Source organism: Notolepis coatsorum (genome assembly GCF_963971535.1).
Source record: "Notolepis coatsorum genome assembly, chromosome: 17".
Taxonomy (NCBI): domain Eukaryota; kingdom Metazoa; phylum Chordata; class Actinopteri; order Aulopiformes; family Paralepididae; genus Notolepis; species Notolepis coatsorum.
In genome coordinates this window covers 44696764-44720850 of record NC_140181.1, presented here as the reverse complement: position 1 = coordinate 44720850, position 24087 = coordinate 44696764, and the positions used below count along the sequence as shown (strand labels likewise).

Here is a 24087-nt window from a genome sequence, read left to right as displayed (position 1 = left end):
CAGGTATAAAGACCCTATACTGGCCCGCAGCATAACTAGTAAGAGTAGGTAAGGGATATGTACAGATATATAGTATCTAAAGATACAGTAAAAGGGATTATATGCAGGTATGTGCAGACAGATGTGGATATATACTATATATACAGTAAGAAATAAATAAATATATATGTATATGGCGCATGGTGCACCGTAAACGCAGAAGGAGTAGAATATGACATCTTGGCGTGACATCTTATTTAGTAGTGTCAATACGTGTACAAGGCCACCCCGAAGAAAGTGGCATTGGACGAGTTAAAAGGTGAAATCGGAGTCCAAAAAAGGATGAATATATTAAAAAAGATATTATTGTTAAATGTATTTTAATTTTAATTATAATTTTTTTAAATCAACTCTGCCTCTCTTTGTTAATTACAACAAGCAATGCTGTTTGTTATATAAGATGAGGTCAGACTCGGCACTGACAGATTTGTGTTCATTGTGCTGCTTTTATAAAGCCTCAAATGACGGCTTACAATATTTCATGAAAGCAAAGTGTTTCGTTTGTCTAAGATTTAAAAAGGTTTAAACTTTACAGCACTGACAAAGTTGAACAAAGTGCTGTACAAGTCCCACAACATTAAAAAATAAAAAATCTCGAAGCTTCGAATTAAAATCAAATCTCGGCCCCGAAGCTTCGAATTCCAAAATTTAATTCGAAGGTCAGCCCAGGAGAGAGTCTGAGGTGTGTCAGCTGCGTTTAGACACAGCCAGGGTCTTTTCAGTAGTCTGATGCTGCGCTCGATGGTGGAAGTTGAGTGCGTGTGTAGCTCTCATTGTAGGCCACCTCCTGCTCCATCTGGGGGTTGGTGAGTGGGGTCATGTACCTGGACGTGTGGTGGCACAGGGTTTGCGAGTCTGGTCCGGCTCCTCAGTGCTGGCTCCAGGGTATTGCACAGGTATTGGTAGCCTGAAGCGTCTGCATGGCCGCGGTACTGGCACTCCTCAGTGCACGATCAGCGATATCTTCCAACAGCAGTAGATAATATGCTTCGCGTGGGGTATGTCTGGGAGTGCTTGCATTCTTTCTTTTATTTGCATTCATCTAAAAATGTTTGGACCTTATGGTGTTCTTGTTCTGTTCTTGACTTATTGTTATGTTTTCTTCTTGACTTGTTTAAAGAAGACCTGTACGGCCCATGGGGACATTAACATGTGTTGTCGGGCCCTATAAATAAATTTGATTTGATTTGATTTGATTAGATATTAGGGATGCACCGATCCGACTTTTTCAGTCCCGATACTGATACCGATACCTGGGCTTTGGGTATCGGCCGATACCGAGTACCGATCCGATACCCATTGTTCAATTAATAAACTGTATGCCTCACTGTGTGGAAGATAATGGTAAATGGCTGCTTTTTTATATAGCGCTTTTATCCAAAGCGCTTTAGAATTTGTTCCTCACATTTACCCATTCACTCACACATTCACACACCGACGGCGGAGGCAACCATGCAAGGTGCCAACCTGCTCATCGGGAGCAATTAGGGGTTAAGTGTCTTGCTCAAGGACACACTGCCCGGGAAGAGCGGGAATCGGACCGGGAACCTCCGGATTGCCAGACGACTGCTCTACCTCAGTCCCCCTCCAGACCACCCCCTAGTTGAGCACCATCTTGTCTGAAGGTCCAGGGGAAGCGCTGCAGTAGACATCCTCAGACGACCTCAGCAGTACAGCGTGAAGACAGACGGACGGACGGAGACTTCACTATATTGTCGCTTCAAAACGTTTGTGGTCACCATGGGATCATTCTTTTGTGCAAGGCAACATCAGGCTTGACTTAAAACATTACTTTCCTAACTTAGTGAAACAAAATGTAACAAATTAACACATAGATATAAATGTACTGAATTGTTATTTATTATTCAAATTAAATAACAAATTATTATAATTATAAAAAAAATATATATACCTAAAAGAAATGTAATTGTCCCCGATACCCGATCTAGCTATTTTAGTCATATCGGGGGCCGATATCAATATCGGATCGGTGCATCCCTAGTAGATATACCATATTGTGTGTGTGTGTGTGTGTGTGTGTGTGTGTGTGTGTGTGTGTGTGTGTGTGTGTGTGTGTGTGTGTGTGTGTGTGTGTGTGTGTGTGTGTGTGTGTGTGTGTGTGTGTGTGTGTGTGTGTGTGTGTGTGTGTGTGTGTGTGTGTGTGTGTGCGTGCGTGCGTGCGTGCGTGTGTGTGTGTGTGCATCCTCCCCAAGCCGCCTGTAACAGGCTACTTTGCATCGCAACTAGCGATTTCTATGGAATCTGTTAAACGTTACAAAACGCTTAGTTTAGGTCCGGTAAAGTAAGACACTGTGATCGTTACAGAAACATGTTTCAGGTTCGGTAAAATAGACCTTAGCCAGAAGGTACTCCAGAAAGAATAATTCCAATGATCCCATCGGCGATCGCAATTACTTGTTTATATGTAATTACGGGAAACTATAGGTATAAGGTATAGGTCAAGGGTCGGCAATTAGGTCTGGCCACGGGCCAAATTTCCCCCAAACCATTGAATGGCGGGCCAGGACCAAAAACAATGGCTAATTTAATATAATGATAGTGAAAAATGCAGCACCGCGGCGGGTGCATACACATAATAATAATAATAACTTTATTTGTATAGCACTTTTCATACAGAGGTTGCAGTTCAAAGTGCTTCACAACAGTAAGAAATACAGACATAAGCGAGCATGATGCACTCGCAAATGGGGGACCCTGATGTAAACAAGACAAACGTCTTTCTCTGGTCTGCATCCCCTTAACAATTGTGTGTATTGAGCCGTACTGTATTGTACCCATTCTGCAATCTGTTAATAAAGTTTTCATTCATTCATTCATTCATGAACAGCAGATCAGCTGTTGCAGATCACCGCTGCGAGTGATGAACAGCAGATCAGAATGCATGAAAATACGACTCACCATAACTGCCCTGGGCTTGTTTCAGTCCTCCAAAATCCCTGCTAATGTTTGAAACATGTCAAATATCCACTCGCCGCCCTCCAATTCCAGATTGGCGTTGCATGCAGCTACTTTATCTGCCAACTTGAACACAGTTGTCATCATTGCCTCGTTTGCTATCTTGTCGCCACATATTATGCAGAGAGGACCTCGGCACGCAAGAATCACCGACCTGTTGCGATAAACCCGTATTTTAAGTATGACTCCTGTTTATTAAAAGAAGCTTTATGTGTCTTGGAGGTCGTAGTCTCCTCTTCTGGCTCCTCAGTTGGTATTTCCCCGTTGCAAAGAAGCTATCCAAAGACGTTTGTTTTGTTTTGCTAACGTTAATCGCTCGCATCCCAAACGCGGAAGTGAAAGTGCGTTAGGGAAAATATACACGCGGCCCGGTGGGACTATTCCATTTGTTCTCCCAGTCCACGTGACCATTTCTAGCATTTCAATTGGCTATAGTGACAGACATAGATATGATGAATAGATAGATACAGCTTCACAAAGACACTCTGGCGTCACGAGTGAATATTTCCCGTGCGTAAAATAAATATCATATTCTCAAAATAACTGACTGGCCAGAAATGATTGGATTGCTTTGCAAGAGCTCCTCCCCCTCAGAGCGAGTCTTGATAGTCCAGTTCATTCATTGTCTCTACTGATCCCTTTCTATCAGAGTTCAAAAGGTAGGCGATACTGCCACCTGGTGAGATCGGCATTGCAATTCCAACGTAGGCAAACAAGCCAGGGACGGCTAGAGTGATCCGGATGATCCTTTAGAACGGGGATCAAAGGAAAAAGATCAAAGGATCTAAAAACGTATTATTACGTGTTTGGCGCTCAAGCGTTTGCGGTGAAACACGTAATATTACGTGTTTGGCCCCCAATGAGTTAAAGAACACAGGCACACACCAGTCTGTCCTATCTACAACTGCCTTTCCGCGTTTGTAAATCCTGTTCGTAGTTACGAACGAATCTCCGAAAAGGAACCGTTTGATCATGCCAAAACCGGCCAGAGAAGTTCGTAAGTGAAGTTACAAAGAAATGTGTTTAGTCCGTTCAAGCATGAGGTCCATTGTTGGTATCATTGTGGATTTTAAAATCATCAAAAGGTATCAAGAAGATCATAAATGTTGGATTCGATGTGGGATCACAATGAGATTTCAAGATTAGTAAAAAAGTATTTACTTCCATTCAACAAAGAAGAATATTTTATAAAATAAAAAAGAGCATAGTTTAAAAATGTGTATCAAATTTGGAAACGGGAGCAGTGTGGCTAAGAATGTCTGGTATCTAGCTGTTGTTGAAATTGTAATTAGTGCTAGCTGTCAGTTGTAACTGATTACATGTGTCTGTCTGTCTGTCAGATCTTGGATGAGGTGGAGCGGCGGAGGGAGGTTTCTCCAGCGCTCGTCTACCCCTTCATGCGGAGTGTCATGGAGGCGCCATTCCCTGCTCCAGGACGCACCATCACAGTCAAGAGCTTCCTCCCCGGCTCTGGGAACGAGGTACTGTCGGCTATTTCTCTTTTGTGAGCAAGACGACTCAGTCTGTGGCTGACAGGGTGGCCTGTCGTTTAGAGAGAGAGACCGTCCCGCAAACCGGAGATTTCGATCCTTGTGACGCCAATGTGTCCCTTGAGCAAGACACCAAATCCCTACCTGCGCCATACATGTCTGAACCTGTTTTTCTGCCGCTTTGGTTGCATCTGTGTATGGAAAAAGAAATTCCTAATTAAGTTATATTTCATAAAATACACTTAGTGTGTGCCATCAGAGAGTTGGATAGACTGGGGAAATCCCGAGCATAAAGAGGAGCTGTCTGTTACTGGTACAACTCCACCCAGCTACCCCTTCCTGCAAACTGAGTCATCCCGGTCATTTAAAGCCATTACTAGGAGTTTATAACTGTAGCCATCTCAATTTAATACTGATGCCTCTATATGACCTACGTAAGCAAACAAGACCATCTGCGAGAAGATTGGCTATTTCTATACAGTGATTCTAAATGCCTGTGCTCAGGGCAGAATGCCCGCGAAAGTGGACAAATCGATTTACAGCACGCAGACCAGAATAGCCTATGTGTACATTTCCCCATGCAACGTTTTTCAGAGTAACTAACATTCTAATGACATTTTTTACCTCATATTTTGTTGTTATGGCTGATACCGGGGCAGGATCAGCGAAGAGAAAAAGAAAATAACTGACAGAGGAACGTAGAAAAGCTAAAAGGGACAGTGATGGAACACAGGTGAAAACTTTAGTAAACCTTGATCAGTCATTCAGCAGATGAAGAGAGTAAACCTTGGTCAGTCATTCAGCAGATAACAGAGTAAACCTTGGTCAGTCATTCAGCAGATAAGAGAGTAAACCTTGATCAGTCATTCAGCAGATAAGAGAGTAGACCTTGGTCAGTCATTCAGCAGATAAGAGAGTAAACCTTGGTCAGTCATTCAGCAGATAAGAGAGTAGACCGTGGTCAGTCATTCAGCAGATAAGAGAGTAAACCTTGGTCAGTCATTCAGCAGATAAGAGAGTAGACCGTGGTCAGTCATTCAGCAGATAAGAGAGTAAACCTTGGTCAGTCATTCAGCAGATGGAGAGAGTAAACCTTGATCAGTTATTCAGCAGATAAGAGAGTAAACCTGGGTCAGTCATGAGATGAAGAGACTAGACCTTGGTCAGTCATGAGATGAAGAGAGTAGACCTTGGTCAGTCATGAGATGAAGAGAGTAGACCTTGGTCAGTCATGAGATGAAGAGAGTAGACCTTGGTCAGTCATTCAGCAGATGAAGAGACTAGACCTTGGTCAGTCATGAGATGAAGAGAGTAGACCTTGGTCAGTCATGAGATGAAGAGAGTAGACCTTGGTCAGTCATTCAGCAGATGAAGAGAGTAGACCTTGGTCAGTCATGAGATGAAGAGAGTAGACCTTGGTCAGTCATTCAGCAGATGAAGAGAGTAGACCTTGGTCAGTCATGAGATGAAGAGAGTAATAATAATAATAACTTTATTTGTATAGCACTTTTCATACAGAAGTTGCAGTTCAAAGTGCTTCACAACAGTAAAAAATACAGGCATAAGCGAGCATAAAAAAGATAGAGAGGTAGCAAGGTTTTGATTGATTGATTGAAAATTGTATTAACAGATTGCAGAATGGGTACAATACAGTACAGCTCCCTCTGGTGTTGTGGTCATGGTATTCACTGACCTTTGGGAAGTATTTTGACATGTACATGGGTACCTTAGTGGTGTAGTGTATCTTGTATGCCAGGCCCATTGCAAGTTGCTGTACTCTGTCGTCTACTCTAAGCCATCCTAGGTTGTCAAAGTGGGCAGGGGTGAGGTGGGTTCTCGGAGTAAGGTCAAGCCGTAGTCTGACCAGTTTGTTTTGTGATGTTTGTAATTTAGTTTTTAGCGCCTTTGAGGTGCTTTGGTACCATGAGGTGCACGCATAGTCGTAGTACCCTTGAATGAGTGCTTGAATGAGGTAAGGTAAATCACAGTGTTTCACATTAGGATCTAGCATCCCAATAGGCCTTTCTGTTTACAGTTTCATTCAGTACTACAAATAATAAAAATAGAATAGACAGAGTAAAAAAAAAAGTGCGGTTTGATTCAGTTTAAAATTAGGCTAAAGATTATAAAATAGAACGGACATAGGGCGGCTGGGTGGCGCAGCGGACATTGCACTCGGCACCAACGCAAGAGACACCAAGTTCAAATCCGGCTGTCGGCGTTGCCTCCAGCTTGGGCCGGCCGTCATACTGGCTCAATTGGCAGAGTCAGCGGCTGGAAGTCGATGGGTGGTAATCTGGACGTTGTGGACAGCGACTCTTACAGGTCGGTTGGGGGATGCCTGCACAGCAGAGACAGGAAATAGCAGGGGTAGTGTGAGCCTCCCACACGTTACACCTTGCCAATGAGAGTCCGCGCTGGCAGGTGAAAAGATGTGACAGGCTGCCTCCTCGTGTACCGGAGGGGACACGTGATGCAAGGCTTCTATCCTCCCTACAACCGACCTGTGGGGGGCATATGCGAGCAACGTTCAAGACAGGGGAGGGGAGAATTGGAAACAGTGAAATTGGGATGGGAGAAAAATAGAAAATAAGGAGAAAAAGTAGATACAAAAAAATGTATAATAATAGAACGGACATACAACAGGGTATTTAACACACAACAGAGCAGTGCATCAGTAAGAAGTAAAAAGTGATCAAATAGTTCAATTTTGAATTACAACAGAGTAGTGCTCTTAAAACTACAGTGCATAGGAGGTAGTGAGATAAAATTAGCATAGGAACGACACATGAATTTGATAGGAAGTGTATAAAAGTAGGTAGGGTAAGAATAGTGCAGGTAAAGTACAATTTGTGTCAGGATATCCCTGATGTTTCATTTAAATGCCTGAGCAAAGAGATTTTAAAGTTTTAAGCTGTCTTTTGAAGATGTCTAGTGAGTTGGCTTCCCTGATGTTTTGGGGTAGTTTGTTCCATAGTTTTGGGGCATAGTTGATAAAGGCTGCATTACCGATCCTCTTTTGAATGTTTCTGGGAGCCTCTAGTAGTCCAGCAGCTGATGATCGCAGTGTTCTTGCTGGCCTGTAATTTATTAGAGTGTTGGCGATGTAGCTAGGTCCCCGTCCATTTAGAGCTTTGTATGTAAGGAGAAGGACCTTGACGTCAATTCTAAATGTTACAAGAAGCCAGTGTAGAGCAGCTAAGACTGGACCAATGTGCTCTCTCCTTTTGGTTCTAGTAAGCAGTCGGGCTGCAGAGTTTTGGATTAGCTGAAGCCTCTCTGTGGTTTTCTTAGGGAGACCGGTAAAAGTGCATTACAGTAGTCTAACCGGCTAGATATGAATGCATGAATTAGCTTCTCAGCATCGTTTTGATTAATAAATGGTTGTACTTTTGTTATATTTCTGAGATGGAAGAACAATGTTTTGGTCACTTTGTTAATGAGAATTGAAGTTCAGTTATGAATCTATGATAACCCAGAGACTTGTGACCTCAGATTTTATCCAAGGGGTTAGTCCTCCCAGATTCTTTATTAACGTTTCTTTTTTGTTTTGGGGCCGATAATTAGAATTTCAGTTTTGTTCTCGTTTAGTTTCAGGAAGTTCATACTCATCCATTTATTCATTGCCAATAAGCAGTCTGTGATGGAGTTAATAGCTGTATCATTTGGTTCAGCAGATATGTACAGTTGTGTATCATCCGCATAGCTATGGAAACCTACATTATGTTCTCTGATGATATCACCCAGCATGTAAAGGAAGAAGAGTAAAGGACCTAAGCAACTCCCTTGTGCAACTCCATAGTTGTTGTCATATTTCAGACATGTGGCCTCCTAGTTTAACATAGAATTTCCTCCCTCTGATGTATGTTTTAAAGGAACTTAGCACATAGTCTGAGAAACCGAGGTTTTCAAGACGATTGATTAGAATATCGTGATCGATTGTATCGAATGCTGCACTGAGATCTAGCAGGATAAGGATGGAGACCTTATTCTCGTCTGAGGTCACTGATTATTTTGGTGAGGGCAGTTTCAGTGCTATGATATTTTCTGAATCCCGATTGAAATTCTTCTAAGATGTTGTCGAGAAAGGAATTAATTTGACCTGAAACAATATTTTCAAGTACTTTACTAATGAATGGTAGGTTAGATATTGGTCGATAGTTTGCCAGTACATTACTATCCAAGTTAGGTTTTTTTAGTAATGGCTTTACAACTGCTGTTTTAAAGGCATCTGGGAAAATACCAGTTCTAAGGGAAGTGTTGATGATATCTAGTACAGGGCTTGAGACACTATTAAACACCTGTTTGAAGAAAGCTGTAGGTATAGGATCAATGTCTGAGGTGGAGGAGTTACAGTAGGAGTAGACCTTGGTCAGTCATTTAGCAGATGAAGAGGGTAAACCTTAGTCAGTCATTCAGCAGATGAAGAGAGTAGACCTTGGTCAGTCATTCAGCAGAGTTGTGGGAATTAAAAGGATTCAATACTATATTATTACAGTATTACATTAGTACAACTGGCTAATAATGTAACATTTGATCTTGCTGTTGGCAATGATTATGAAAACATAACATTATTTTCTAGGGAAACTTTAGCTTTAACAAAATTAATTACTACCAAGCAACCCAAACTGTTAATGTTAGTTGTACAAGGATTACATGTAACCTATGTGTAAGAACATGGTACTAAAACAAAGTTTACTTTAATGTTACACGTTTCACCATTGTCATATTAGTTATTAATCACACAGATGGATACATTACCTCATCGCTATTCATCCTGCAAACAGCTGTGTTTATAAAAAAGAAAAAAAGTTGTATCTTTCTTTCACTAATTTCGAAAACAAATGCACATACTAGCTAGATCAAGACCTTTACGACAGGAGGCAGGGATGCTCATGGGAAATGCAGTCTTCATTCTGACAAACACTACTGTTTTTGTCCAGAGGAGGCACCAGAATCAACACAAAATGAAAGTTCCCAGTAGCTGCTTTAAAGATAATTTAACTCAATTTGGACGGTGAAGTTGGTCAACCGCAGATACGAACGGTATGATACTGTTCAAGTTTCCCCTCACAGGGTGGAGAGTTGTTGGGTCTCTGTAGGGCGGTAAAGGCTTCTGAAAGCGTTTTTCGTCCATGTGCACATAAACCTTTTGTTGGAACCATTACAAATTACGTTTTTCGAGGCGGGTGTGTTCATAGAGGAAACGCCACTATTCTCTAGTTTTGGGTAATTTTGTGTTTTCATACGTCAGTGATGATTTTAGGCACCTGTCACGCACATGTGTCCAATTAACTCATTGGACGCCAGTCACGAGTATAGTCTGGTTAACTCGCCGACGCTTGAGCGCCAATCATGAGTATAGTCGGGTTTTAATCGTTATTAGCGATATCCATTCATTTTCATCCATCCAACCTGATGTTATCGTTGGGAATGGGTCTGAGCTCGCAAAAGGGCAAATACCGCCGCCTATCGTCTCCCGGATGGTATTGCACATCATTGGATTTGCTGGGACTGTGCATAAAAAAATAATTCTGTCCGGGTTTTGCTTTTCGGGCATGCAGTATCGTTGTACCATGTTGACTGGGGGGACTGGGAGCAGCGTGGATTATGTGTTTTGGACTATAACGTTGGATCAATGGACGCGATCGATATTTGGAATGGCGATCAGGAATTGGATTAATCTTTTTGCAGAACATCTGATGTGAGGTAAGGACTCTATGTTACCAGTATTGGGTTAATCAGATATTTTTCATAGCGATCGCGATGTGTGTGTGTGTGCGTGCCGTTGGCGCTGAGCAAGGCACGGATATGCAATTTTTCAGCCCGCTTTTGTATCGTGCATAAGGACACATATACTATCGATAATCTAGCGTTTATTTGAAAACAATTCATAAATCAGCCGAAAAATTACAACGTGTTTTGTGTATTCCACTAAAGGGCTATTATCGCGTATTTCTCTGGAATTACTAGAAATCTCAAACTATACTCGTATTCAAAACGGTATAAAACGGAAATGTACCGATAAAAAAACAATCCGTTTCGTACATGTTGACTGCAAGCAAGTCATTGATAAGCGACGGGTGTATTAGACCCATAGCCATAATTTAAAGGTGACATGCATTATAAATGTCTTTTTTCAGTGTCTAGCATTGTATTATAGTAATAGGAGTTAGTATCAATGTGTTTGTGTCTCTAAATACCATATTGGCGGATTGCCGTCATTCAGGTCATTCATTTCCTGGTTCGAAAAAATCAGGTAATTCTGATTTGACTCGCATGGTGATGTCACATGGCGAGGATGGAGCGGATAGTGATCCGATTGGCTCTGTGGTTGTAGCGCACCAAACGGGGTTTGACAGAGAGCGAGTGAGAGAGAGAGGGAGAATCAGATAAACCCTTGCGACAGAGCACACATACACACGTCGTCTCTCGGTCTGTCTCTCTCTCCCCCTCTCTATCTCTCTCTCGATTCGGGAGCATAAAACTAACGCCCCGTCTATAGCGCGTGGCACAGTGGACTGTGTGGATGACTGTCAATGAAAGTGCTTATGGGCGGAGCCCAGCCAATAACAGGCTGAAATCTTGAGGCTGGAACCTTACAGATGTCTTCCATAGACTCACAGGAATTGTGTAAAGTTGCCCAAATAGTGCTAGGAATAGCAATACAGGTCCCCTTTAAGATATATTTTAAGCACTCGCAAATTTCCCCATCCTCCCATTGATTAAAGCGGTGGCGTGCTAGCCCTAATTTGGTCATATGGGCGTGGCGGTCAATGAGTTAATACATTGCGAGTGTGGTTTCTGCTGTAATGGGTATCCAGGTCTTGGTGGGAGACAATGCTCTCTGTATCCGCAAGAGGCCTTATACCATGATGTCCAACCAACGTCTGGCAGGGTTTCCGTTAGAAAAAATTGTTGCCGGCCTCAGTGTCCGGTAGATTTCAATCTACCGGTCAAATGAGAGAAATTCCGGTCAGAGTTTATTGAGCTTAAAAACAATTGATAGGCAAAAGAATGACAACAAAACAAAAGAATGACATCATCAAGGCATGTAGATTTATAATATTTTTACTTAAAACTAGGCTACTTTTGCGTATAAAGTCATTATATTCCAAATAAAATAAGTCCCGAGACTCGTGCTGCTGCCGACTTTAAATCAAATAGGTGTCTGTGGGCAGTCGCCCGACATTAATAAACAACAGTCTGTTATAATCACATTTTTATGAGCTAACGAATTCCGTTATATTGGACATTTGTATTAATTATATCAAGCGAAGAACTGAGAAATTTGTCAGAGAGAGACGGCAACATTATCGTGGGTTTGCGTGACGACTCTCTCTCTCTCCACCTCCCAATGACTTATTTGCGAGAGTATGTCGATGCAGAGCAGCAGATTCAGCTGTTATTGGCTCTTTTCTGGGGACCGCACAGCAGCGTCCCCCACCCAACATTGAATTGAAAATGGCTGAATTGGAGTACTGCTGGAGTACTGCATTGTGCTGCTGCTGCTCCGGCTCTGCAGCTTCACAAAAGTTCGCACACCCAGCACTAAGCTCTCGCTGACAACGTCGTTGTCATTATTAGAAGCAACGATGAAAAAAATGTAATGATTGTTTCGTTCATCGCATAGGCTATTTAATTTTAGCCTATTTTAATACAATTCAAATAATCAAATTGTGCTTAGACTCAGGGAATTATTTTCACCGGACATTAAGACTGGAGAGATTAAATATGTCGGACTTCAACAGATTTTGCCGGTCAAATACCGGTAATTACCGGCTAACGGAAACGCTGACGTCTGGCACATTGGAACCTTGCGTAGTAAATGCACAGCAGCTGCTCCTCCTCATATGGCCTCCTGGTTGGGCACTCTGCCACAAGCAATAGATCAGGTCATAGAGAATTAATGAAAAACCATGGGAATCATGGCATGTACAAAAAAAAACATTGCTGGGGAGGAGAGTGCTGTCATGCCCATTGTTTTTCATGGATTCCTCAGACCTTCAGCGCCTTTTGACACAATAAACGGACTCCCCAGCTGTTGTTTGGCAAAGTTGTTTGTAAAGTGGTTTCTCGTCGTCAGTCTTGCTCGAGGATAGTATTGATCTCCGTCGCTCGCCATTACTCAATATGTCATAACAATTTGTTCCAAGTTGTGTTATTTCCTTCCTTAGTGTTAATCCTTTGTAAATAACATACTCATGGAACGGTTTTCTCAAATCTCATTCTTTGTGACTTCATTTTAACCCTTGTACGTGTCACGGTGGATTCAAACGAAGCATTTCAAAGTGTCCCCGTTGCGTCTCCAGGTCCTGACGCTGTGTCGTCCGGTGGACTCCAGACTGGAACACGTGGACTTTGAGAGCCTGCTCCAGTGTCTCAGTGTGGGGAGACTCCTGCAAGTGTTCGCCTCCCTGCTGCTGGAGAGGAGAGTCATCTTCATCGCCGACAAACTCAGGTACCTACAACAAGGCCCTGGTGGAACATGTTACATCAGCGTTACATCAGCGTTGCTGTTGAGTCAGTTGACTTTCCCACTCATTTAGATCATTGTCTGATTCATCTCTTTTTGATGTGTGAGCTATTGAAGAACTGTTGACTAATGGTGTTTCTAAGGAATATCTTCTGATTTATCTTCCCTCTCCACTCCTGCTCTCCCTTTCCCTCTCCTCTCCTTCCCCTTCCTCTCTCCTCTCCTTCCTCTCTCCTCTCCTCCCCTTCCTCTCTCCTTTCTCTCTCCTCTCCTTTCTCTCTCCTCTCCTCCCCTTCCTCTCCTCCCTTCCTCTCCTCTCCTTCCTCTCCTCCCCATCCTCTCCACTCCTATTCTCTCCTCCCCTTCCTCTCATCTCCTCTCCTCCCCATCCTCTCCTCTCCTCCCCATCCTCAATCCTCTCCTTCCTCTCCTCCACATCCTCTCTCCTCTCCACTCTCTCCTCCCCATCCTCCTCTCCTCCCCATCCTCTCCACTCTCCTCTTCTCTCCTCCTTCCTCTCCTTCCTCTCCCCTCTCCTCTTCAGTGTCTTGTCCCACTGCTGCCATGCAGTGCTGGCACTGCTTTACCCATTCACATGGCAGCACACCTTTGTGCCCGTGCTGCCTGTTAGCATGCTGGACATCAGCTGCTCCCCCACCCCGTTCCTGATGGGGGCGCTGTCACCCTGCCTGCCCCAGGTACTGGAGCTGCCCATCGAGGAGGTCAGTTAGAATCTTATCAGAATTATTACAATTATTATTATAAAATTTGCACTGTGTAACTTTTCATGAACGGACAATGCTTCTAAATCATGGAATTGGGCTGAACAAGGGAAAGCCCTCCCAACAGTGACGACTGAAACAGTGAAATTGCCCATACAAGCTCTTGCATGACCAGTGCTGTGAAATCCATAAAAGGCTGCAGTCTCATTTCTATAGCATAACATGTGACACAAAAGTAAAACAGCTCAGAGTTACCTTGCTTGCAGAAATATCTCAAGTTTTTGCCATGTTATTGTATCCTTCATGTTTAAACAAGGTGCAGTTACCTCTCATGGCCACAGGGTGCCAATCTTCCATACCATAGTGAAGCTTTTAATTTATATGGATATTTCCCATTTCAGCCTTGCACTCAGGGATGTAGTGGGGGGTAAACCCACCTAAACTCAAGTTTAACCACCGTTTTAACCTGATATGAATCTTCATGATTGAAATTCATAAATTTTAGTAGGTTGTATAACAGAATAATTCTAATAATTCTAATTACATCAAAATACGGTATTTTTGAGGAAAATAAAACAAAATAATACTATTCTGGAAAGAACATTGTTTGTACATTGGTGATTATTGGTGTTACTGTGTTATCGTTGACTGGCGTTCATAGTTCACCTGCCTTTTAATTTGACCACTGCATGATCATTTTGTTTCTGCTTTCGTTCCAGGTGCTCATCGTGGACTTGTGTGCTGACAAGTTTGTGATTCAGGTGTGTACATGTGTCCTCATTATGTAAGCTGAATGACAGGTGTGGTCCTGAAACTTGAACAGAGAATAGGAGCCAGGGGATGGCTTTGCCTGTACTTGTCTGTTGTTCCTACCCTGAGAAGTCTCAACATGACTCAACATGAAGAACACACTCTATAAACAGCCACACCGAAACCCTTGTGGTCATGATCTGCCAAGCAGCCTAAATTAAATGTATTAATAGTAGTCTACTAATAGTTTTTCTGGCATTCCTCACACCTATAACCAGACATGTTGTTGACATGAGCTGTCATAGAGTTGTTACACTGGTTTATTTGTGGCAGTCTACCCTGCCCATAGATGTCTGCCACAACCACGGATAATATAAGAACCTTCCCATAGATTTCTGCCACAACCACGGATAATATAAGAACCTGCCCATAGATTTCTGCCACCACCACGGATAATATAAGAACCTGCCCATAGATGTCTGCCACAACCACAGATAATATAAGAACCTTCCCATAGATTTCTGCCACAACCACGGATAATATAAGAACCTGCCCATAGATTTCTGCCACCACCACGGATAATATAAGAACCTGCCCATAGATGTCTGCCACAACCACGGATAATATAAGAACCTTCCCATAGATGTCTGCCACCACCACGGATAATATAAGAACCTGCCCATAGATTTCTGCCACCACCACGGATAATATAAGAACCTGCCCATAGATGTCTGCCACAACCACGGATAATATAAGAACCTGCCCATAGATGTCTGCCACCACCACAAATAATATAAGAACCTGCCCATAGATGTCTGCCACCACCACGGATAATATAAGAACCTGCCCATAGATGTCTGCCACAACCACGGATAATATAAGAACCTGCCCATAGATGTCTGCCACCACCACAAATAATATAAGAACCTGCCCATAGATGTCTGCCACCACCACAAATAATATAAGAACCTTCCCATAGATGTCTGCCACCACCACAGATAATATAAGAACCTGCCCATAGATGTCTGCCACCACCACAAATAATATAAGAACCTTCCCATAGATGTCTGCCACCACCACAGATAATATAAGAACCTGCCCATAGATGTCTGCCACAACCACAGATAAGAACCTGCTCATAGATTAATATAATAACATGAGGGAAACACTGCCTAGATCATATAAGAACATGTGGGAAACACTGCCTTGATAATAATATAAGAACGTGTGGGAAACACTACCTTGATCATATAAGAACATGTGGGAAACACTGCCTTGATAATAATATAAGAACATGTGGGAAACACTGCCTTGATCATATAAGAACATGTGGGAAACACTGCCTTGATCATATAAGAACATGTGGGAAACACTGCCTTGATCATATAAGAACATGTGGGAAACACTGCCTTGATCATATAAGAACATGTGGGAAACACTGCCTAGATAATATAAGAACATGTGGGGAAACACTGCCTAGATAATATAAGAACATGTGGGAAACACTGCCTAGATAATATAAGAACATGTGGGAAACACTGCCTAGATCATATAATAACATGTGGGAAACACTGCCTAGATAATATAAGAACATGTGGGAAACACTGCCTAGATAATATAAGAACATGTGGGAAACACTGCCTTGATAATAATATAAGAACATGTGGGAAACACTGCCTAGATAATATAAGAACATGTGGGAAACACTGCCTAGATATGAAGACTAGTATGTTTGGTAGCCACTGAATATTCTAGTATCACTATATTCTAATCTCTCTCTCTCTCTCTCTCTCTCTCTCTCTCTCTCTCTCTATCTCTCTCTCTCTCTCTCTCTCTCTCTCTCTCTCTCTCTCTCTCACACACACACACACAGCTGGGCGATGAGGACTGCATTCTGCCAAGTAAGCTCCAGGCGGCGCTGCAGCAGATCCTAGAGGAGAGGGAGCTTATCCTGAGGCAGGAGGAGGAAGATGGCTCTGCAGGTTGGTACACCCACCACTATACATGCCACAGAGGAGGAGCTTTCAGCATGAGGTGTTTCACTCAATGGGTATATCAAGTAAACTTTCAGTCAAACTTTCAGAAGTCTTTCAGTCACCATATCTGTGAGAAAGCACGCCTGTGGCAATTCATCAATTAATTTGAGATTCTCTGGGAATGTGACCCTCATTTACAGTGATGCTGAGATTAAGCCATGAGAAAATACAAACATACAAAATCAGTTACAGTTACAGGTAGGTAATGGACGGTTATTAACACTTTGAGTGCCAGCAGGGGGCGCACGATTTAGCGCTTGAGTGCCAGCGCTGTAGTCAATGGGAGGGAGGGCGAGCACATTAGCGAACGCATAAACTATATCTTAAATTATGGCTATGTGTCTAATACGCCCGTCGCTTATCAATGACTTGCTTACAGTCAACATGTACGAAACGGATTGTTTTTTCATCGGTACATTTCCGTTTTATACCATTTTGAAAAACGCTAGTTTTTGAAAATTTCCAGAAAATAAAAAAGATTCTGTGATTCCCTTTAGTGGAATACACAAAAAACTTTGTAATTTTTCGGCCTATTTATGAATCGTTTTCAAATAAACGCTAGATTATTGATAGTATATGTGTACTTATGCACGCTAGAGAAGCGGGCTGAAAAATCGATTATCTTTTATTTCCTGATCAGCACACACACACATACATAAGGGACACGTTGATATATATGTGAAAAAAAAACTCTGATTACCCCAAGACTGGTAAAATAGATTCCTTACCTCAGATCAGATGTTCTCCAAAAAGATTATTCCAATTCCTCATCGCCATTCCAAATATCGATCGCGTTTATTGATCCAACGCTGGGTGCTCGAAACACATATTTCACGCTGTTCTGAGGGACCACAATGACTGCAATCGGCTCGGGTTACATGCCTGAGAAGTAAAATGTGGATTCAGGATTTTCTTTTCCCCATGCATTTTCATTCAGTCCAATCCAATGGGTGCATTACCATCCGGGAGACGATAGGGGGCGGTATTTTCCCTGTTTGAGCTCAAAGCCAGTCCCAATGGTAACATGAGGCTAGATTGATGACAAATTCATGGAAATCGTGAATAAAAAAAATTACGATTAAATAACGAGATTTCTCGTCATTGGCACTCAACGTATGGCATGAAATAGTGTTAAAAGAACACGCCAACATTTGGGGAAATTATCTTATTGTCTTCTCCAGAGAGAGACAAGAAGATAGATACCAGTTTCCTCTCTGGAGAAGACGATAAGCCAAATTCCCCAAATGTTGGCATGTTCCTTTAAGAGTACTCAGTTTTAGGTCATGTTCCAAGAGATTCCATGAATCTGCTGCACTAATACTAAAAGCAGTCTTTCCTAGATCAGTCCTGGCATGAGGTACTTGAGGAGCCAGCCACTGGAGTGAGTTAACCTCTTAACTCATTGGTGGCCAATAACGAGTAAACTTGTGTTTCGCCGCCAACACTTGAGCGCCAATAACGAGTAAACTCGTTTTTGGATCCTTTGATCGTCTCCCTTTGATCCCCGTTCTAAATGGTCATCCGGATCACTGGCTCATTTGATAAACTATCCCGGGAATGTTGCCATTTTCATGAACAGGTTATGAAAAAACATTGGATCATCACTGTTCGGAGCGTGTATATTTACTAGGACGGTGTATCTGTGCGGAGAATAGTCCCACTCAGTATTATAAATCTCCCCACCTGTCAATCAGTATCATTACTCCTCTAGCTTGTGAGTTGAAAGGTGCCGAGTACACTTGTCCCTGCCACCTATTCTCAACTCTACTAATGTCTTCCCTGGTGCTGTGTGTTTCTTGTAAATAAACTATTTTGGTGGCGGCCGGGTAGCGCAGCGGACTAAGCGTCTGTCTACCACCACAAAGCCAGTGGGATCGAATCTGGCTGTGGTGCCTCCGGCTTGGCCGACCGTCCATACTAACACAATTGGCAGTGTTAGCGGGTGGGAAGCCGGCGTGGGTGGGTCCTGGTCGTTGTAAACAGCGACTCCTACAGTTCGGTCGGGGCGCCTGCACAGCAAGGGAAGGATCTGGGAGCGGTAGTGTGACCTTCCACACGTTACACTCTCCCAGTGAGAGTCCGCGCTGCCAGGTGAAAAGAAGCGGTGGGCTGGCTACACATGTGTCGGAGGAAGCATGTGATAGTCTCCGCCCTCCCAGACCGACGGTAGGGGGTAGAGTGCGCAACGACCAGGAAGGGGAGTGGGAATTGGCATAACGACTAACATTGGGATGGGAGAAAAATGGAAAAAGAAGGGGGGAAAAGATAATACAAAAATAAAAATAAACTATTTGGGATCCTGATTGTTTAATGTTCCCTAAAAAAAATTTCAGTTTAATAATTTGGCTCATCCCCCTCACATTCCAGGTCATACATTTCATTTCATTCCTATTCATCATTATGTTCCATAGTAAGTCTTCTTTTCTTGCCTTTACCCAGTCTCCCTACTTTATGTTTTGTGATGTGATGTTGCAGCCGAATTAAAAAAAAAAAAAAAAAAAGTAACCCAAAATCCAACATAGAAAACTATTATCCCCCCCTAAGTTACCTGCCCTTTACTTTCCTGGACTTCCTGCAGGTGTCTTCCTGCTTCCTCTTAACAGGATGCATTCTTCCTGCCAACTTTCTTCTCCTGCCGCCCATCTTACCTTGTATGCTCTAACTACATGCTCCCTTTTTCACATTACTGATATCCAAAGTCTAATTTGACTAAACCTTCTTTAACACATTCCCGGCCAGCCATTAGACGGGCCCCACTCTAGGAAGGCCACCTTTCCATTACAAACGTTCACTGTGTGTCACATTGTTTGTAGAGCTAAATCTATATTTTATATTATTATAGCTATGGATCCAATGTCATTGTCAATCGACAGTATGAACCTTCCGTTCAATATGCCATAAAGAATTTTTTTTTCATCAACACGTTCCCGTTTTATACCGTGGTGAATATGAGTGTTATATCGGAATGATCTGGGATAATTCCTGCAAAGCTATTTATAAGGCACTAAGCTAATAACGTTAAATCGATTGGCCTTTCGTCCCTACACAAGCTAGAGTTAAAAATCCAAATGCATATGATCGGTATTATGTTCCATCATGAATGCATGAAAGGGGGGGGGGGCGGGGGAAGTCATTTCTGATTATTGATTACCAATAACGGCATTCGTTATTACCACAACATAGGCTGAGCAGGGGAATGGCTATGAAATCCTTGCACGATCAAGCTGAAATTGACGTCAAATTGCTCTTACCTTTCGCCGGTTGGATTCCAAAAAGAATTTTCCAGTTACTTGATCGCCATCTGGTAGATCATATGTCCATTGGCTGATGCCATATTCCTTTACTGCATAATGAATTCGGCGTCCCAAAAAGTATTCCATGCGATCTGGTGAAGCCCTCGCTTCAGGCTAACAGAAAAGTCTGCCCGGAGCGTAAAAATGTAACACCAAGTCTGCAACAAGGATTACTGCATTCTCGAGACAGCGCCAATACCAGGATCTGGCCGGTACTGCACTTTCGGAGTCCCAATATGCCTTTTCCAGCCAAAATACAGCTCTGTGACATTGAATAGGATATTAAAATCGAATAAAAGAAAAAATGAGTTAAACATGTATATACGTGATTGGCCGCCAAGCGCTGGCTTCCAATCACGTATATATACGTGATTGGCCGGGAATGTGTTAACTTGAATCTGAACTACTATATACATGTACAGTATGCTCCCTTTTTCACATTACTGATATCTAAAGTCTAACTTGTCTAAACCATCTTTAACTTGAATCTGAACTACTATATACATTTCAAAAACATAGAAAATAAAATAAATTAAAAGAAAGAATTTAAATTTTTTCCCTCCATTCTGAATTAACCCGAATATCCTTCTGACCCAGCATCTATACAGATGTTTCTCTCCTAATGTAAAATAATAAAACAAAATCCACACAAACCAAGTAATAACAATACTCATCATGTGTGTATTCTGCTTATGTGGATGAAACGGTACAGAGAACATAGTCCCTATTGACCAACGCTCTGCTCTGTTGTGGACTGCGGAGTACCGTCCGTGCCTGAGCCTGTGTCCACATCTTACATACATACATGTCTGTCTATCCGTGTCCGAGTGCCTGCCTACTTACTACGCACATATCCGTCTGTCTGTGTCTGAATGTACGCCCACATCCCACCCCCCTCTATCTGTCTGTCCATCTGTGTCTGAGTGTGTGTCCATATATCTGTCCGCCTATCTGTCCGAACATGTTCTCCAATCCTTGTCTCTAGGTTAGCCAGGGTAGCCTCCCATTTCTCCATCTTTTTATCCACCACTTCACCTATCTTTCCCAGCTCGCCAATAAAGTTTCGATTTATCTCGCCATCTTTTCTTCCAACCGTGTAAACTTCTCAATTATCTGTTGGTCTCTTTTTCCTATCTCTTCTGCCAAGAATGAGCGCATGGCCTCCATTGTCATAGCCGTTCCCCCTCCGCTAGCATTAGCCTTAGCACCTGTTGCGTCTTCCCCCTTGTGTACCTCTCTGGTTAGCTTAGCCTTACTTGCTAGCTGATGCTCGCTGTCGTTATCTTCTTTCTAGCCTTATTTGCTAGCTGTTACCTCCTGATGCTCGCTGTCGTTAGCTTCTTTCTATCCATCCCTAGGCCCAAAGCCTCTGGGATAGAGCTCTGCCTCTGCCGATTGGAGCGTCTGTTTATTTTCGACTTCTTATCGCCTTCTCCTCCTGACCCAGAGTTTCTCATCTAATTTTCTCGATAGAGTAGTCTTGGAAATGTTTTCCCCTTTGCTATTCCTGGGAGGAATTCGAACTTAAAACAGTTTATTATATAGCTTAGCCATTTAGCACCGGGAGCATATAGTGCAAGCTGCTTACTGCACGGCTGCCATCTTGAAGTCCTTTAAATGTAAGTTTGTCGTATGCCAAGATACTTGTATTCTGTAACCCTTTCAATGTTCGAGCCGCTGACAGTAGACATGTGCAGATTACAGGATCTATGTTTTTGGATCTCGAGAAAATCATGAATTTTATTTTATTGTGTTGAGTGTCCGTTTAAGATTAATAAGAGAATGTATGGATGCATCAAAGGAGAGTTGCAGTTTCTCTATGGCTAATTGAACAGAATTAACAATACAGTACAAAATAGTATAGTCTGCGTAGAGTTGAATTTCATTGATATACTGTAAATGGTGAACAGGACGGGACCCAGAATGGATCCTTGCAGCATGCCCGTCGTAACCGGCAGGAATCCAGACTAGGTCTGGGATTCCCCCATCCTCACACACTGACATCTGTCACATACATCTTTCTGAAACCAGCTGCAAACACCCCCATCAAAGCCAGTAATGAGCAATCTGTCTATGGGTAGAGAATGGTCCACTGTTTCAAATGCTTTCGCTAAATCTATGAATATAGCAGCACAATGTTTCCTGCTGTCTAAACCGGTAATCAAATGCTGAGGTGGTGCTGTGATTAGCCTTAAAGCCAGATTGATGTGGACTTAGGATAGAATGTTCTGAGAGGATTGATTTCAGCTGGTAAGTTGGTTATTCACTAATGGTTCCAGGATTTCTGAGAGACGGGCCAATTTTGAAATTTAGCTGATAGTTATTGAGATTGTTACTGTCTCCACCTTTATGCATAGGGATGGCGTGGGCCAATTTCTAAACACTGGGAACTATGCTTGATGAGATGGAAAGGTTGAGGACGGTGTGTGTTTATTGAGGATGGAGAGGAAGGACTTCCTGAAGTAATCCAGAGCTAGTTCCACATATGGAATAAAAAAAAGTATGGTGAATATCACTATAAAATAAGTCATTTAAAAAGGCTTGTTTTATCTTGGTGACTACTCGGGATTGTGTTCTTTTCAGTTTTGTGTTTCTTTTTTTTTATCCACTTTTTCTCCCATTTTCTATATTTTCTCCCATCCCAATTTCGTATCATCCAATTCAACCCTCCCCTGTCACGAACGCTGTTTCTTGCCTCCAACAAGCCGGCTGCAATGTGGACTAAGTCATACATAGCACAAGTCCCCTCCGGTACTTGAGGTAACAGCAGTCGCATCTTTTCACCTGCGCAGCTCGATCTCTCAGTGTCGAGGAGTAACGCGTGGGAGGCTCACGCTGCCCCCGACACTTCCTGATTCTACTGCGCAGGCGCACCAACCGACCTGTAGGAGTCGCTGTCCACAACGCCCGATCCCCACCCATCAGTTTCCCACCCCCTAATACGGCCAATGTGTATTAGTATGAACGACCAGCTAAACTGAAAGCAATGTGGAGCGCTGGGCTCGAACAGGCGAGCCCAGCGTCTCCGCATTCGTGGCGAGCGCCTTGCCCACTACACCACGTAGCCGCCCTTCAGTTTTGTGTTTCTATAAGCTGTTGGGCTAATGTCCAGGTCACATACACCAGAAGCAGCAACTTTATCATCTCTATTGTAGAGGATTCAATCTATTGTTATTGAGGTAGATTTAGTTTGATCTTTCAGATTTGGCCTTGTAGGATCAATCATTTATTGTGTTAAAGGTACCATAGATAACATTCAGCCATTAGATATCGGGAGGCAATACATGCCTGTAACATGTAAACAACAACATTAATTTTGGACCCACCAACATTTGTAAAATTATATATTCATTAATCAATACTTTTTCAGGGGGGAACGCACCTTTCTAAAAGCTCTGTGGAAGTATTATTATTATTTTTTTTAAAGATTACTCATCAAATGTTACATGTCAAACATTTTATACTTATATACTCCAAAAAAAAGCCATAAGGATAGTTCGCATTGCATCGTGATCACACAAACATATTATTTTTAAAGTCAAAAACATTAAAGTTAAATGATCTTGTGGAATTTAAAATGGCACAATTAATGTATAAAGCAAAAGGTACTTCCAGTAAACATTCAAGAACTGTTCTTTGATAGAGAGGGGGGTTATAATCTGAGGGGAGAACTCAATTTAAAAGTTCTTAGTGTACGCACTACCAGGAGAAGACACTGCATTTCCATATGTGGAGTGAAACTGTGGAACAGTCTGAATGTGGTGCTAAAGCAATGTCCAAACATGAGACAATTCAAACTGAATTATAAGGAAATTATTTTCACGAGGTACAGGGATGAGGAAGGGATTTGACATTCACGGGTGTTTACATTTTAATTTGATTTCTTTCATGTTTGACATATATAATTTTTGTTTTGCATATATATATATATATATTTGTTTTGTAAGGTTTTAAATTAGTACACTCATTTGAGTAGTGGAAAAGGGGTAGGATTAAATACGTGTATACTTCTTCCTACTCCTTTTCGAACATGTAAATTGAGTTATGTTTAGCTTTTGTTTATTTTATTTTTTTCATTTAATTTCTAGAGATCAATGATTTGTTTTGATTTTATATTGTTGTATTTACATGTTCGAAATAAAGATTTTAAATCAAATCAAATGTTATCTATAGCACATTTAAAGTGGTCAGCCAATTTAGGTTGAGGTCAGCCTGAGGCTGCAAACTAGCCTAGCATTACACGATTAGGTAATAAAAAACAAACCAATGGACCATGCATCTGTTTTATCTGTTTTAGATCAATGT

General features: G+C 42.2%; 1 protein-coding gene across 3 annotated transcripts in view; it reads left to right on the top strand.

Moving 5' to 3' along the window:
* dennd2c (DENN/MADD domain containing 2C) overlaps positions 1-24087 on the top strand; it is a 78668-nt gene that overhangs the window by 38103 nt on the left and 16478 nt on the right. For all 3 annotated transcript variants that reach the window (XM_084333334.1, XM_084333335.1, XM_084333333.1), the window contains 5 exons: positions 4356-4496; positions 12818-12966; positions 13526-13703; positions 14423-14464; positions 16327-16435. In XM_084333334.1, the coding sequence (XP_084189460.1) occupies positions 4356-4496; positions 12818-12966; positions 13526-13703; positions 14423-14464; positions 16327-16435 (619 nt within the window). The remainder of the gene's footprint in view (positions 1-4355; positions 4497-12817; positions 12967-13525; positions 13704-14422; positions 14465-16326; positions 16436-24087) is intronic.